Consider the following 17,548-nt stretch of genomic DNA (forward strand, 5'->3'; position numbering starts at 1 on the left):
GGTGGGGCCGGCCGGGGGGCGCTGGGGGGAGTGGCGGGTTTGGGAGCAGGGCGGCGCTCCCGCCGAGGGTTCAGATCCCATGTGGAGACCGGTTCCCGCTCACTGGCTGAGTGAGGTACGGGCACGACACCGAGGGTTGCATTCCCGTTACCAGTCAGTAAAAAAGACAAAAAGGAAAAAAAAAAACAGTATCTGAGAAGCACAATAAAGCAAAGTGCAATAGAACGAGGTATGCTTGCATTTTAAATTTAAATTGGTCTAAATTGAGTAAAAAAATTGAAAAGTGGGCCAAGAAAGTTAGAAAACAAAATTAATTTGGCCTCGATTAAAATGTTGAAGTCTGGGGCCGGCCCGGTGGCGCACTGCTACAGTGCGCCGCTTGCGATTGCGGTGGCGCTCCCGCCGAGGGTTCAGATCCCACATACAGACCGGTTCCCGCTCACTGGCTGAGTGAGGTGTGGGAGCAACACCGAGGGTTGCGATCCCGTTGCCGGTCCCGGTCCGGTACGGGCGCGACACTGAGGGTTGCGATCCGTTGCCGGACACGAAAAAAGACAAAAAAAATAAAAATAAAAATAAAATGTTGAAGTCTGTCATCTCTTTAGATGAAATACTTTTTTCAAATTGACCAAGTCATTTTTCATTCATGATTTATTCCTTCAGTGAGTAGTTTTTGAGGACCTAGCCTGTGTGAGACAGCCTGTTAGGGTGCCCTGGCACTGTAGAGCTGCATGAGATTAGGTTCTTCTCCTTTGGTTTTGTAGGTGAATCAGGTGCCACTGGTAACACCATAGAGCAGTGAGTAGTGTGGGAGGCAGTGGTGTGTGACTTTGCAGCAGGCTGGATGCCATCAAGTTAGGAGCTTCAGGGAAGGTGTCATGCAGGAGTCCATGTGAGTTAGGCTTCAAAAGCTGGGGTGTGTTAGACACGTGGAGCTGAAGTGAAGGGTATTTTATATCTCCAGGTTAACAAAGGCAGAGAAACATGCATAGGAACTTTGAGCTGTGTGGTTCTGAGTAGGCAGTGAAAAGGAATAGAGGGAAGGGAGACTGGGAAGATAAGAATGTCATGGTCGCCAGCCTGATTTGACATTATTAGCTGGTAGGAGAGGGCAAGTGGCTCAGTTCTGGCTGCCAGAGGATTGCCGTCTATGAGTGGATTGGGCGGGTGATGGGGTTGGTGAGGCCTGTTAGAGGACTTGTGAAATAAGCAATGAGATGCTGAATTAGGGGAGTAGTAGCCTCCCTAACCCTTTTCCCTCTGCTCCCAAATTTTTAAATGTGCTATTAGGAAGATGGAGCAAATAATGTAATTGGGAAAGTGCTTTACAAATTGTAGGATGCTGTACAAAATGTTAGTTATTAGTTGGAAGAAAACAGAAAGGAAAACTTTATATGTGTCATATGGATTTTGATATATATTATAAGCTGCCATAGGGCAGGGGAATCTGTTTGTTTTGGTGGTGGCTGTTGGATTTTTTGTTATTGTTGTTTTGCCATGCAGTTGGATTGTTTTGATGAGCCCTAAGTGTGTATAATAGGAAATTAAGCTTTAATGTAGCTTTTTATGTTTTCTTAGTTATTATGCACAACACTCAGGGTGAACATCAGTGGAAATATCCTTAGAGAAAAAAACGGGGGAAGGGGGAGAATGGCTGGAGGGAACAAAGGAACTTGGGAGATTTAATGAGACCAGTACCAGAAATAGTGTTAGAATACAGGTTTTTGGCTATATTTTAATTTTGAAAACTGTCTAAAATGCATCTCAAATAAGAACATTTGGTCTTTTCAGCATAACTATTTGCTTTGGGGATATTTCCTGAAATTATTAACTTGTTAATCAACCCATGTTATAGGAAATAGTAAAAAGGAAAATGTGAACCAAGAGGTGATTAAATTTACAAATGTAAATAGATACTTAGAACATTTTGCATTCTCAAGTCTAAAGAGGGTTTTTCTTGTAACAAAAGTATCATAATTATTTTTAAAAGACTAAAATTTGGGGTTGTACTATTTTAATGTATACGAGTATTTTTTAGAAAATGATAATTTTAATACTTTTTATTAAAAATCTTGTAGGGGCAACCCTAGGATAAATTGTAACTGATAAGTTTAAGCACTAAAATTTCAGAAATTAAATATAGCTTCAAAGTATACCACAGCACTCCTATGGATTGAGGGTTGGGTGTGGAGTGGGGACAAGAGTTATGCCAGTAATTAATTTGTAATAAATAAAAGTAAATTTTAATAATTACTCAGAAAAAAACTGGAAACCTTTATCAGCTGGTTTCCTCTTGGGAGAAACTGAGGTTGCAAAAAAAACTTTATCAACTGATTTTCCCTTGTAGATGGACCACTTTTATAGTTCTATTTAGGTTTCTTATTTTTCTCCTATATAATGATTTGAAAGCTTTTTTTTTTTTTTGGTATGGAACGGGCTTTTGTAACGTTAAACCTCTTTAAAGAGAGAGCATTTGTAATTCTTTGTTTGTAGAGGTTGTTATGGGGCTGTTTTGGCATTTACCAGTAAATGTCTCTTAGCTAGTTATCAGATACACAGTGGGAAGGTTGGAGCAAATTAGGAGGAAGGAAGGGAAATGGGCCTTCTAATGAAAGTTGTTCCAACGAATCAAAGAAACCACAGCAGTAACATCAACCTGCTGCATAATCACTTTTCCGTGTTTCTGCCTTTCAGGGAGTTGTCTCTGACATTGCTGGTCCGAGAGCAGGGAGCATGGAAAGTCAGATGGAAGCCTTTCTTCTGATAAGTTATAAATAGGCACTTAATACCATTTTGTTAAAGGAGTAAAAATTTTTAGTTAAAGAATATCTGTAAGCTCCTCATAACCCTGGAGTAGTTTTTGGTATATAGCTAAGTGACTTAAATAAATAAGTAAATAGTGCACACGTGCACCTACACCCCAAAACACATCCATCTGATTGCTTTTTGTTATATGAAGAGATATCATTTCTTCCAGTGGTGCTGCTGTTATTTACCAGGGCTCTCTTTTGGATTTATCTTCAGAGCCTGTAACATACTCATAAAGAACTCCAGCAGTTGTGTCTCAGTTCTTTGGACAATGAACATGATTTGGGGGGAGAACCAAAAACAAAATTTTGAGTCAAGTACAGAGGAATAAGATGAGTGCAAGCTGATTAGTGCCATTTGGGGATCAAAATGAGGTATAAATATAAAATAGTGAGACATTTACTTCTGTGATGCAAAAATTTCCTCCAGACAAAGAATTAAAAGAGTAGTTCTAAGGAAGAGCAGCATTCTTGAAATAAGGTATAGTTTCCCATTATGACACTTGGAAGACTGTTGTTGATTTGAATGCTCAACCTCTGGGATGTAAAACAAAACAACCAAGACATCCATTGTCTCAGTGCCATGGCACCTTCCCCATAGGGCTATTGCAAAGGTTAAATGGGGTAATGTTGGTAAGCTCTAAGACCCCTCAGTAATTGTTAGCTATATATAATAATCACTTTTTAATATGTAGTACTTAGAGGTCAGGAGAGTGCTTAACAAAAGTTATAAATATTCAGAAGGCATTAAAGTGGTAAGGTAGCTGGGGTACATTCAGGGTGAACACTTTAACTGGTGTTGATGATCATAACTTTGTTAACAATGAGGACTGTTTTCTGAGAGTTTGGTGAAACTTTAAATTAACCTCTTCACAGAATTTGATTTCAAAATACTATTCTAAACTTCTTGTTACAGATATATAGGTATAATGATTTTTATGAAGTTGGAGAGGTTCTTATGATTGATATCAGCATTTAAAGTGTGGTAGTATTTCAAAATAGTATAATCTTGCTGGATTTACAACGTTTTAGCCATTTGGGAGTAGAAAATCCAACTGATTATTTTTTTCATATTAAGCATCTTTAATGCCTTTTATTTTTTAAGTAAAAATTGTTTCACTTAGAATTTTGAGGATTTTATTATTATTAAAGTGGCAAATATTTAAGGATCTCTGATTTGAAAGAGCTCAAAACCATGTATCTATATCTTTTTTCTTATACTTGTACATGTTTTATGGCATATAATTTGATGCCTCAATTATAAGAAAAGATAAATATCTGCTTAGTTTTATAGCTATCTTAAATTTTAATAAGTTTTTTTCTCAGCAAAGTAGTTTCAAATTTAGTTAAACATTTGCAAATTATTCTAGGGTTGCTTCTAACTATTCCACAGAGAGACAGATGTCACATGATTTGGTTGCTGTTGGCAGGAAAAGTGAGAATTTTCATCCAGTGTTTGAACATCTTGAGTCAACTCAGAATACTGAAAGCAAACCTACAGAAGAATTTGCTCAGGAAATCATAACAATAATCCATCAAGTTAAAGGTTGGTATATTTTGCACATATGTTAGGGATTACAAAAATAACGTACTGATTTTTCGTAAGATACAGGTAAATACCTGTAATATAGTTTAATAATAATTAGTATTTTATTGTGAGATCATGAATTAGGAAGTCTGTTGGAGAGAGTATCAAGCTTTCATTCAAGCCTCCTTGTTCTTTATATGTAGTACTAATAACCTTATACTTCAACCATTAGTAGATTAGAAATCACAAGTTGGAAAGGTTGGCTGCTACAAAAGACAGTCATGCTGACAGCAGCAAGAAACAATAACTGATAGCCTAAAATGGGCAAAAAAGCAACAAAAAACAGATAGGAAACTCAAGAAATCCAGAAGTCTGTTTCATTCTGTGATATTTAAAGTCCCAGGAGGGCATTACTAGGACTTTGTGCCATAAGGACGATGCTAAGTGATCAATGAAAGATTCCAGTTTGCTTTGGTATTCTTTATGACATCAGGGAGTTGCGTGATAAATACTTTAAAGATTTGTATTAAATTGTTTTGTTTTTGCTTCTGGCAAATTTCCATTAATTAGAAAATTCAATGATGTAGAACAGCTTTTCCCAGTAATGCTGCATAAATAAGGCAATTGTGGGTATTATAAACTGGAGGCCTTCAAGAATTTCAAAATTTTTATTTTGTACTTCTTACTAGACAATTACATTAATCTTTTGTTCCTTCATTTAAAAATTTAAAAATGGGGCTGAGCCCGTGGCGTACTCGGGAGAGTGCGGCGCTGGGAGCGCATCAGCGCTCACGCCGCGGGTTCAGATCCTATATAGGGATGACCGGTGCGCTCACAGCGCTCACTGGCTGAGTGCAGTGCGGCCGGTCTCAAAAAGGACAAAAAAAAAAAAAAATTGAAAATGAATTATTATCTCTGTGCCCCTCAAACTAAGGCATATATTTACTTTAAACCAATCATTTGTCTGAAACAGTTCACCGTCTTAGCTTCAGCCTCTGTCACCCAAAGGAAGTGTGATTCTTGGCAGAAAGGGGGACAGAAAAATCCAGGAGATTGTCCCAGAATAGGAACAGTAAGTTAGGGAAAGGATTACTCAAGTAGCATTCTGATGGGTCATGTGTATTCTCTTTCTCTCTGTCATATTAAAAAAGCTTATAGCTTACCTGATTTTGGAATGTTTTCATGAACTTCAGTTAATGTTAATTAAAGTAAGATGGCATTAGAAGGTCTTCTGTGATATGTAAACATAATATTTAGCAGAAACATAATATTTGTTCAGAATTGTTTTGATGTTTCATGGTTGTTTCCAGAGTTGTTTTTGAACTGTAGAGCTCTGTGCCATCTTTATTTCCCAGATATAGTAAGGTCTTACCTTAGACAAGAAGGGTCTTCGCTTTGAGAGAGCCACTATCTTTTCTGCTGGACAAGTAAGCAGGCATGTCAGATAGGAAGAAAATCCTTGGATTCATTAATCAGGTGTTTTTACTCTTGCTTCGGAAAGCATGTGAGCACTACAAATTAGTTGGTGAAATTGTTTGTCCCACATATTTTCAAGAGAAAACAGGTTGGGTTTTTTTTTTTTTTTTTTTTTTAAATAGTCCCATCTTCCTGTACTTATATATAATCTTTTAAGTGGAATCAGTTTTATATTGAGATAAAATTGTTTGTTTTCTTTTTCAGCAAATTATTTTTCATCACCTGGAGTTACTCTACATGAGCGGTTCTCAAAAATGCAAGATACATATGATGCAGATGTAAATGAAATTAAATTGAATTCAGATCCAGAAATTCACAGGTAATGATAGATTACTGTATTCGCATTTAACTCATGGGAATAAACCTCAAAACAGGTCTGGGAAGGTGCTGCTGCCTGAGCTTGCTCACCTGGGCTTGCCGTGGACTCTAAGATTGCATTTTCTACATAAAAACGGGATTAACCCAAGCAGGTACTGGGCCAGTGCACTTTGATGGAATAGGTTGCATTGAAGCCATTGAGTAGCATTGTTTAAATGTGTAGGACTTTGAAAATATTTACCTACCTAACTTTGATTCTGCTGTCTATAGTTAATTGCCTACTGATGTTATCACTGGAAGAATGAAAGACAGTTGTCAAGCCATTGAAACCATGAGTTGCTTCATGTGGTCACAAATGGCTGTTCTGAAAGCAGCCGGATAAAAACATGTGTCTTCTTCTGCTGGCACCTGTCCTGTGAGCTGAGCTGAATTAACGTTAGATTGCAATATATCACCAGAGCAAAGTTTGAAGTTACACAGACTAGTGATATCAGAACCGCTAAAGCTTCCCTGTAATGTTGTTCACAGGATATGTATGTCCCAGGAGACTGCCATATAGATGAAAAACCACCTGGTAGCAAGTTTCTTTTGCTTTCTCTAAGACATACCAGCTTTGTTTCAAATTCCATTCTGTAGCAGTAGAATCAAGGTATCAGTGTATAACATAATTATTTAATTGTAATATGCCTTTATTATTTTAGGAGAATAGATATGTCTTTGGCTGAGCTTCAGAGTAAACAAAGTATGATATATGAATCAGAACAGGTAAGTGAATACAGTTTTTGATGAGAGATTATCTTATTGTTGGTATACTGATGGGAAAAGGGATTGGTGACTGGGAGTGAAAAAGGAAGTTAAAGTACATGAAGAAGGAGGATTGAGACCCAGGAACCTGAAATTTAAAAAGCTCTCCAAGTGATTCTGATTATTGGCCAGGTTGCAGTAAGAATACTGACAAAAGACAAAAATATTCCCTAAGAGGGACAATCCCTAAGGATAACAGCTTTGAAAAACTGACACAAAGTTGCAGTGTTTATATTCATTACAAAACTCCACACCGTAAAGTTTGCTGAAAGTATGTTTGATACCTATTTTTCCAAAGCAGTCATGTGGAATACATTTTTAAATTGTATATGGAATAAATGCAGAGGAACTAAGTTTCCTTTGATATTGTCCTTCTGTTTACTGTAGAATGTACAAATGATTCTTTGGAATATGAGCTAGCAAAATAAGGGAAATAATACTAAATTTCTTTATTGTCATGTGTTGTGTGTGGTTCACACCCAACACCTCCCCTTCTATTTCCCGTTTCTTTGCTAATTAGAAAGACTATCCTGACTAACCAGCAGGGAAGAAAACTTGCTCTTGTTTTAGAAGAAATGTATCAAGTTCTAAAAGAACTGTTAATTTATTCATTGAGAATAAAGAGTTTTTGCAGAGGGGAGATTTTAATACATTTCTGATAAAATATATAATTTTTTTTCACTTGTGAAATGTTTATAATTTTTATTGAACTTATGGAGATAGGTTTATTGTATAGATGATATTTTCAGAAAATTTATGATCATCAAAGTATTATAATCAAATTATAGGAAATTTGAGGATTTTTAAAGTCACCTATAATTCAACCATTTAACACAAAATATTTGATCATCTTTTCTTGCAGTCTTTCATTTTGCATTTTAACATAGTTGCTATCATAATATATGCAGTTTTGTATGCTTTTTTTTTAATTTAAACATAATAACATAATAACATTCCTTTTATGTAAATCTCTGAATTCCTCATGACCTTTTGTGATTGAGGCTTTTTAAGTTTTAATTAACTTTTTTCAGTGTTTTTCCTTGTTGACTTCCACATAGTCTTTATTACTGTACTTTAAATGGTTGTGCATTATTCTTTTAAGTTTACCATAATTTATTTAATCATTCTTCCCTTCCCCTTTAATTTTTTTTCACACTGAAGTTGCTTTTTTTTATTATTTTAAATACAATATTTTGAATATATTTAGGTATATAGCCTTTGCTTTGGGATAGACTCCCAGAAGTGGGATTCTTGGCTCAGTGTTAGGAACATTTTGACTGTGTATTGTCAATTGTGTTACAAAATATTTGTATCATTTTATACTATTGTTAGCAGGAGGAGTTACAAGATAACTTATTTAGGACTTTTAATTAAGGTTCTTGTTAGATATGGTCTTTGTGAAACTAACAATAATGTGAATGGTTTGTCTTCTGTCAAAATTCCTCAGACTCTGGTCAAAATAATAGATCCAAATGACCTACGACATGACATTGAAAGAAGGAGAAAAGAACGGTTACAGAATGAAGATGAGCACATTTTTCACATAGCTAGTGCTGCAGAGAGGTAATCAGTAGATAAAAAACATCTTGTTATCAGGGAGTTTTTTGTTTCAGCATATTTTTCAATTTTTTGTGTAATGATAATTTTCATTTTAGTGTAGGGATTTGATCCTTCAAATCTATTTTATACGTTTAAGTGAAATCTATTACAATGTGTCAAAGTTAATTCAGTGTTCATTATATTTAGTTTGATTTAAATAATAAAAATTGTGGGGTAGGTGAGTATTTGAGGTCTTCATAATTCCAAGGAGGAGTGTAACAGCTTTTTGAATATTAGCAAGAACCAGGATCAGCAAGTTTATGGACTATTTGGCTTGAGCTGATTGAAACTCTGATACATTCTTCCCTTTAGATTCTAGGGTATTCTTTGCATAGTACAAAATTTCCTGAGGTCAGTACAGTTCTTTTTTGAGATTCTTCATGGATGTCTGTCCACGAAACAGAGGCAGGTATAGTAGAAAATGCAGAGGAGACCTAAATTTGAATCTCATCTCTGCCAAGTTACAAGCTGTTTGATCTTGGACAAATCTGCTTAGCCTCTGGAGCCTCTCCATTTATAAAGTGGTGATAAAACCAATTTATGATGTGGGGCAGTTATAAACATTAAATGAGCTGGCACATGTGAAGTACTTAGGCCGTGCATAGCAAATAGATTTGTCAGTAGATCCTCATTTTTCTTTCCCAATCCTGTACCTCTTTTTAGGGGATCTGAGTAGTCTAGATTAGTTCCAGTTTATCTCTAGTTCTGAAAACTATGTGGAATTCATGGTAACTCTGAGTTGATTATGAGGTATGAGGTATAATTGAATGGGACAAAATTTTTAGTTCACTCAAGAGTTCTTACACTATTTGGGTCTCCCAGAAAGTGAGAATGTATGAATAGGATGGGTCAGTGCAAATCATTTTTCCATGATCCTTAGTCTCAAATTACTAAGATATTTGACTAGACTTTTAAGTCAAGTCTGTGGCTAACTAGATCTTAGTCAAACTATATGAAGTTTGTTTAAAACTAGACTTGATTCTGACAATAAGTTTGAGACTAATTAAAAGATAGTGAAACTGTGTGTTGAGGTATATAAAACAATTGAAATAAAATAGTAAAAAATCTTGTCCCTTGCTGGCTGAAAGTCTCCAATCTCCTAATATGATATGATTAATGCATGCCATGACTGTGCTCTTTAATGACACAAGCTCTCTGTCATGCTTTTCTCCACTCAGCAAATGTAAGAAACCAAGAGTATCAAGAAACAGGATTTTAAAAACAGATTTAAGATGATCAGCATATTATAAAGACCGTGTAGTGCTTCAGGATATATCTTTACCCTTTGAGGTGATTAAGAGCTTGAATGCTGGAGTTAGACTTGAGTTCAACACCTGGCTCTTAGGCTCCTAGCTATGTGACTGACATTGAGCAAGTTATTTTCTGTTTCCTCATCTGTAAAATAGGGATAAGAACTATACTTACCTCACAGTGTTGGTTAAGATTAAGTAAAGTGATGAGTGAGTGTAGAGTAGAGTAGCTGGTCAGTGTTAATTTTTATTAATGTTAGTTTTGAGGACAGTGTTGTAGCATGCAAAGATGTCTTTCTATAATGTGTATTTTGCTGGGTCTATTGTATTATTTTATTTGTATTGGATAGTTGGTGTGGCATAGTGGAACCATAAGGATTTTTTAAAATTGAGATATTATTGACCATAAAATTCACCCTTTGAAAGTAAACAATTTAGTAGTTTTTAGTATATTCTCAGAGTTGTACAACCATCAACACTATCTAATTCCAAAACATTTCATCACCTGAAAAGGAAACCCTGACCCATTAGATATCACTCCCCATTTTGCCTTCCCCTCAGCCCCTGGCAACCACTATTCTACTTTCTGTCTCTATGGATTTGCCTATTCTTGACATTTCATATAAAAGCAATCATATAATATGTAGCCTTTTGTGAGTGATTTCTTTCATGGAGCGTAATGTTTTCAGTGTTCACTTATGTTGTAGCATGGGGATTCTTTTTATGGCTGAATAATATTCCATTGTATGGATAATACCATATTTTCTTTATCTGTTCACCAGTTGATGTACATTTGGGTTGTTTCCACTTTTTGGCTATTGTAAATGGTGCTGTGAACATTTGTGTGCAAGTTTTTGTGTGGAGATATGTTTTCATTTCTCTTCAGTATATACTTAGGAGTGGAATTGATGAGTTGGATGGTAACTCTGTGTTTAACTTTTTGAGGAACCACCAGACTGTTTTCCAAAGTAGCTGCACCATTTTATATTCCCACCAGCAGTGTGTGAGGGGTCCATTTTCTCCACGTTCTCATCAACACTTCTTATTGTTTGCCTTTTTTTAAAGGTGATATAGAACCTTTAATACCTCACTTTATCCTAATTCAATTTCCTTACTAAAATAAGAAAACTGTTTTATTTTATCTTTTTATCTTAGATATTCAGTTTATCAAAAGTGACCTCGGGCCGTCCCCGTGGTGCACTCGGGAGGGTACAGCTCTGGGAGCGCAGTGTCGCTCCTGCCGCGGGTTCGGATCCTATATAGGACTGGCCAGTGCGCTCACTAGCTGAGCGTGGTGCGGGCAACACCACACCAAGGGTTGCAATCCCCTTACCGGTCACGAAAAAGACCAAAAAAAAAAGTGACCTCATTATACTTTTACATAAACCTTTGTAATTAAGTTAGTGTATAGTTTCCATAGAAGTTCAGAAGAAATGGAACACAGTGAAATCATAAATCATAGGATGTACTGATTTCCCACCTGTGTGGTTTTCCCTTGAAAAGTTGTACGCAGGTTCTGTGGCTATGTTTGCTCACTATTGTATCCCCACTGCCTTGAATTCAGTTTATATTTGTTGAACGAATGAATGAAGATTTTCCAAGGAATAGACAGGACAGAAAATACTTAAATTGTAATACATTTAGATCTGGATTACTATTCCCTGATGCCTTAGGATCTTTCACAAGGAAGTCTATCATTTGGGGATTCTGTCTAGTCTCTAAGACCCTGCTGTTCTCTATTTGCTCCCACTTCTGACCAATCTCTTACCCTAATGTCTACATGTCTCCTCCTGATACACTGTTTCTCTCTCTTCTAACCAGCGTTACTAAGTTCCCTACAATGTAATTGAGATGTTATGTTATGTAGGTATGGAGTGTGTATGATAAAGGAGATCAAAAATAGTATCAGTGGACTTTGAGAGGACATCAAGCTGCCAAGACTTTCTTTTTAGCTGGGCAGGTTATGGGAAAACATCAGTTTTTATTCTTTCTATTGTAATAATCTATAATCTGTACTGAACTAGAGTGAACTTTATAAGGATCTTTTATTCATATATTCAACAAATATTTATATATTAATTTCTTTGTTCTAAGCACTGGGGATACAGTAAACAACTATTCACAAAGCCCTTGCCTTCACGGCACTTACAATTTAATGGCAGGAGAAAAAATAAATAAATATATGCCAGTGGGTGATAGGTGAAAAATAAGGAGAAGAGGAAATTTAATAGGAAAGAGTGATATGTGTGATCTGATCTTATTTAGGATGGTCATGGAGTACACTTATGGCTTTTCAAAAAATTTAGCAGGGGTGTGAATTAAGTGAGGGAGTTAGGCACAGGGTTGTTTGAGGGGATAGTGTTTCAAGAGAGGGAACAGCAAACGCAGAGATCCTGAGGCAGGGGCATGCTTGCTCTTGTTTAAGGAATAGAAGGGGGTCATAGGGGTTGCAACATGGTGGAAAAGAGAGAGAGTTAGTAGATGAGGCCAAATCACAAAGGACTGAAGGACATGAAGATTTTGCATTTTACTCAGTGAAATTAGAAAACATTTTTGGTTCTAACCAGAGAAGAGACATAATGTCACTTAAATTTTAAAAGAATCACTCTGGTTTCAGGATAGAGAATGGACTATAAGAGCTGGAGAAAAAATATTTCTTTCTCTTGTAAAATAAGATTAGAGATAGGAAGTCTGCATGATAGAGTGGCATAGAAGGGTGGACCCATCAGGGAACCAGGCTCCTTAAATCTTGCTCCTCCCATATCCTCTGCACATGGCGTGCACCTCATGGTCCAGGACGGGTGTTTGGGCTCTAGCAATCATGTCCTTATTCTTTTAAAGACTTCCTGAAATTTACACATGACACTTCAGCACCATTGACTAAAATTTAGTTCCATGGCCACACCTAGCTGCAGGGAGGCTGAGAAATAGATTCTTTAATCTGGGCATTCATTTGCCTGGTCAAAAGTCAAATATCAAAAGATTAAAAACTTTTTTATGTGGTAAATATACATATCTTAAATCCTACCATTTTAACCATTTTTAAGTGTAAAATTCATTGGCATTAAGTATATTCACAATGTTGTGCAACCATAACCACTATCCATTTCCAGAACGTTTTCATCTTTGCAAACAGAAACTCTGTACCAATTAAACAGTAACTCCGCATTCTTCCATACCCCCAGCTTCTGGTAACCTCTATTCTTTTTGTCTGTGTGAATTTGCCTATTCTAGGTACCTAATACAAGTAGAATCATACAGTATTTGTCCTTTTGTGCCTAGCTTCTTTCATTTAGCATAGTGTTTTCAAGGTTTATCATGTGTCAGAATTTCATTTATTTTTTTAAATTAATTCCTTTTTAAGGCTGAATAATATTCCATTGCATGGATTGTTTTAACCACATTGTTTTATCCATTTTTTCGTTTATGGACATTTGTGTTCTTTCCATCTTTTAGTTGCTGTGAATAGTGCTTTTATGAACATTGGTGTTGTCCTCTTTTTGATTATAGCCATTCTAGTGGGTGTAAAGTGGTATCTCATTCTGTTTTTAATTTACATTTCCCTTATGACTAATGTGGAGCATTTTTTCACATGCTTATTGGCCATTTGTATATCTTCTTTGGAGAAATTTCTATTCAAATTCTTTACCCATTCTAAAATCAGGTTATTGTCTTTTTATTGTTGAGGTGCAGTCATTTTTTATATATGAGGGGTCTTCAAAAAGTTCATATTATCTTTTACTTCCATTTTCCACGAACTTTTTGAAGTACCCTCATATATGCTTTGCAAAAGAGAAATTTTTAAAGTCCATTATTTTGTTTATGGAAGTAGTTGTACATGTTAAAGATAATCATTTGGAAAAATAAAGTATAAAAACAAAAATATAAAGCATTCTTAATTTCACCAGTCAGAGATGACCACTGTTAATATTTAGCATATTTCCTGTCATTTAGTTTTTTCTGGGCATATATGTATTTTAAATAATTGAAATTATCCTCCATATATGGCTTTGCACCCTACTCTTTTGACTTTCATATCATGGGTATTTTTGACAGAGTATGGGTTGTTTTTTTTTTTTGTCCTTTTTGAGACTGGCCGCACCGCGCTCAGCCAGTGAGCGCTGTGAGCGCACCAGTCATCCCTATATAGGATCTGAACCCGCGGCGGGAGCGCTGCTGCGCTCCCAGCGCCGCACTCTCCCAAGTGCGCCACGGGCTCGGCCCAAGCATGTAGGTTTTTAACATTTCAAAAAACCCTGAGTATCTATGTCATGTCAGGTGCTGGGGTCACAAAATGAACCAGCCACAGTGCCTCCTGTAAAGGAATCTCAGCTTGTCTGATTAACCATCCAGTTACACAAGTAGTTACAAACAGGGAGTGATAGGTGTTAAGACTCAAAAATGCTACATGTGCACATAGCAGGGGGCACCTAGCCCCCCTCAGAGGGTTTTAGGAAAGCCTTCCTGGAAAACGTACAAATGGAGCTAAATGTTGAAGTTAATCTAAGTGGAAGGAAATGGACCACAGAAGGAACTGTGTGTGCAAAGGTGTGGAAACAGGAGACATGGCCATGAGTGCTGGGAACTGCTTATAGTTAAATATTCCTGAAGCTTAGCGTGCATGTTGGGGAGATGGTAGTGAGGCAGCTGGCAAGGCAGCATGGACAGAGCATGAAGAGCATGATGACAAGTGTGGATTTTATCCTGATGCCAGTGGGGGATCCACAAGGAGGCACTGAAGCAGGGCCAAGGTAGTGAGCAGTCTGTTCACCATGGGGCAGGGCCGCAGAATACACAGGAAGGGTCTGAGGAGCATTGTGGGGAGATGTGGGATGTCACAAAGAAAGGAATCCCCAAGGGCTATGGAAATGAGGCTTCTGGGATCAAAGGAAAAGCCCTAGGAAGGACCCCTTAGATAGGGCTATCTGGGAAGAGCCCTTGGTGGCCTCAGGACCTCTCAGTGATAGGAGAGGGGAGCCTGTCCTTTGGTGCTGTGGCCCACCAGTATCAGAAGCCTCAGCTCTGCCAATGAGGGGACCCTGATCCACTCAAACACCTTGCCTGCGATGAATAGGCTGGGTCATGAGCCACTGGTATTTCCACCAATGCGTCTGTCAGCAAGGGGGGCAGGGGGACGACAGTGCTGCCAAAGGCTCTAGAGCAGTGATTATCTTTCCTCAGAGAACACACATTTCACATATGGTTTCTGGGCACTACCACCCCCAGGAAGCCTGTCCTTGGACCTTGGTTTGAGAACCCTGGTTCAAGGAATACTGTTTTTCCACTATTGCTAACTTCCAACTTAGCTAAATAATGTTTGTTGAAAAATGAGGATTTTAGCCCTGATAACTGTCATTTGTAATTTTAGTAATGATAGATCACTGAGATTTTACTGTTGTGCTACTTTAACTATCTCTGAAGGGGCTTTTTTGATTTTTCTTGTTTATTTGTTGGATAAAGGTAAACTAATAAAAGAGTCTTATTTTCTCTCTCTCTCATTTTATTAGGAATGATCAGCATTCCAGTTTTTTACAGTTGAAGAATATTCATACTGATGGATTCCAAAAACCTGCTCATTTTATAAAATCAAATTCTAGAAAATTTATTCAGAAACCTTACATGGTAAGATTGTAGTTCCAAATTTTTCAGTTTTGTACATTCTCCTTCTCAAATATATCTGTATGTACAGAGATCACCAATATTTTTCATAATGTTTGTAACTGTTCATTAAGCACATATTATAAGATTCTGTTGAAGCTTAAAGTTATGATAGAAGAAATGGTCATCACTGATTTAGTAGGATTTTATTCAATTTATTATAGTACTAGCTTTAAGATTTTTTGAAACAACTTTGTTAAAGTATAATTTACATACCATAATATTTACCCATTTTAGGCATACCATTATGATTCTTTAGTGAATTTACCAATATGTGTAACCATAACTATAATCCAGTTTTAGAACATTTATATTACCCAATAAGAGCCTTCATACCTGTTTAGCTATTCCCTGTTCCCACCCCCAGCCAACCACTAATCTACTTTCTGTTTCTAAAGATCTGTCTTTTCATAGGGCAGCTCACAAAATGGCAGCTGGCTTCCATAAAAGTGAACAAGTGATGACCAGAAAGATGGAAGCCAGAGTCCGCTTGTAACCTAATCTCAGAAGTAACATCCCATCACTTTACCATATTCTTTTTGGAAGAAGCTAGTTACTAGGTCCTGCCCACACTCAAAGGGAGGCGATTACATAGAAGGCGGGCATCACCGGGAGCCATGTCAGCAGCTGTCTAGTGCAGTCCTCCTTGTGGCCAGCCTCCACAGAAAATGGAATAGTAGAAGATTACAAGACTGTTGATTTTAGAAAAAAGACACTGTCTCAAGAATGGGTCCCATCTTTTCTGTTCCCAACAGAGGATTTGGATTCTTTTTGGTTACAGACTAGCAATGTAGTTCTTTCTCAGTTCTTATAATTTCCTAGCCATGGCAGGAGCATCACCTCAAATCAGTTGTCTGAGATAGCAAAACATGCTTACTGCAGTGTTGAGGATTTGTGTTCTTCTTAGGCTGTTGGAACCCTTCAACAACTCCTGATAGTAATGGGTTTTTTTCTTTCCTGGATGCCTGAATAAATGCTAGATTTATAGACCATTTTCTAAAAGTCACCCATTGTGTTATACAAGAGGCTTTTTTTGTTTTTTGGGTTTTTTTTACACTTTTCATAGGGATGAAGGAAACTGGCCCCTCACAAACTGGGTCATGTGAAGGAAGGAGATGTGTGTGTTCCTACAGCTAACATCCCTGCTCCCTGCTTTGTGTTCTTAATCCTATACATTTAAAACACGTTTTTTAAATGGTAAAACAAGCTTTTAAAATAAGCTTTAGAGTATATTAATCCATGCCAATACTTTCTTTTCATGAAGAATTATACTATGCAGAAAAAAGACATCATTACTCACAAGCCATTTGGAGTTGAAGGAAACCATCAAAACACAAGAGGCTTTAAAAGATCTTTTAAGGTATTGAGTATTGCTTTTCATTTAATTCCAACTTTGGGTTCATGCTTTGGACATAACTTTCTAAGTATTAGTAAATTAAAAGCTGTTTTTGTGATATTCTTTCAAATAGTAGCTATAAATATCTAGTATTTCTGGACATTGATAATTAACTGTAATCAGTTTAATGATGACCCCTTTCCTCAGGACTTGAATTTCAAGTATTTTTTACTAGTAGAACCCTTTATCTAATATTACATAGAAACACAAATACATGAAACAGATACAGGTGGAGTGGCTCCAAGTGGGAGGCAGGCAAGGTCCCAGACCATCTTCAAGCCTGCCCCTTTACCCCTGAGATGTAAGTGCAGAGCTATAGAGCTTTCTCCAGGATTCACAGATTTAAAAACCCTTTTGATATCCATCATTAGATGAGTGCTTAAGGAAACTGTGGTATATCTATACAATGGAATACTACTCTGCTATTAAAAAAAATGAAATACTACCATTCGCAGCAACATGGATGGACTTACAGAAAATTATATTAAGTGAAATAAGCCAGAGACAGAAAGAGAAGTACTGCATGTTCTCACTTATTTGTGGGAGCTATAAACAAACAAACAAACAAACGGGGGAGGGGGTAAGAAGACACAGCAATCACACCAATTCCTTGAACTTGTTAAGACAAGTGAACAGGGCCGGCCCGGTGGCGCACTGGATAGTGCGCCGCTTGGGAAGCGCGGCGGCGCTCCCGTCCGAGGGTTCGGATCCC

At 37.0% G+C, this 17,548-nt stretch overlaps 1 protein-coding gene across 1 annotated transcript in view; it reads left to right on the forward strand.

Annotated features, from left to right (window-relative positions):
- The window catches only part of LOC103590814 (chromosome unknown open reading frame, human CXorf23), a gene marked incomplete at its 3' end in the record, with an annotated part of 44,095 nt that extends 27,295 nt beyond the window's left edge, over window positions 1–16,800 (forward strand). The window contains exons 5-10 of the mRNA XM_008573140.1: window positions 4,178–4,353; window positions 6,016–6,130; window positions 6,831–6,894; window positions 8,381–8,496; window positions 15,290–15,404; window positions 16,705–16,800. Coding sequence (XP_008571362.1) covers window positions 4,178–4,353; window positions 6,016–6,130; window positions 6,831–6,894; window positions 8,381–8,496; window positions 15,290–15,404; window positions 16,705–16,800 — 682 coding nt within the window. The remainder of the gene's footprint in view (window positions 1–4,177; window positions 4,354–6,015; window positions 6,131–6,830; window positions 6,895–8,380; window positions 8,497–15,289; window positions 15,405–16,704) is intronic.
- Between the last annotated feature and the right edge of the window lie 748 nt (window positions 16,801–17,548).

This window comes from Galeopterus variegatus, unplaced genomic scaffold, assembly GCF_000696425.1.
Source record: "Galeopterus variegatus unplaced genomic scaffold, G_variegatus-3.0.2 Scaffold881, whole genome shotgun sequence".
NCBI lineage: Eukaryota > Metazoa > Chordata > Mammalia > Dermoptera > Cynocephalidae > Galeopterus > Galeopterus variegatus.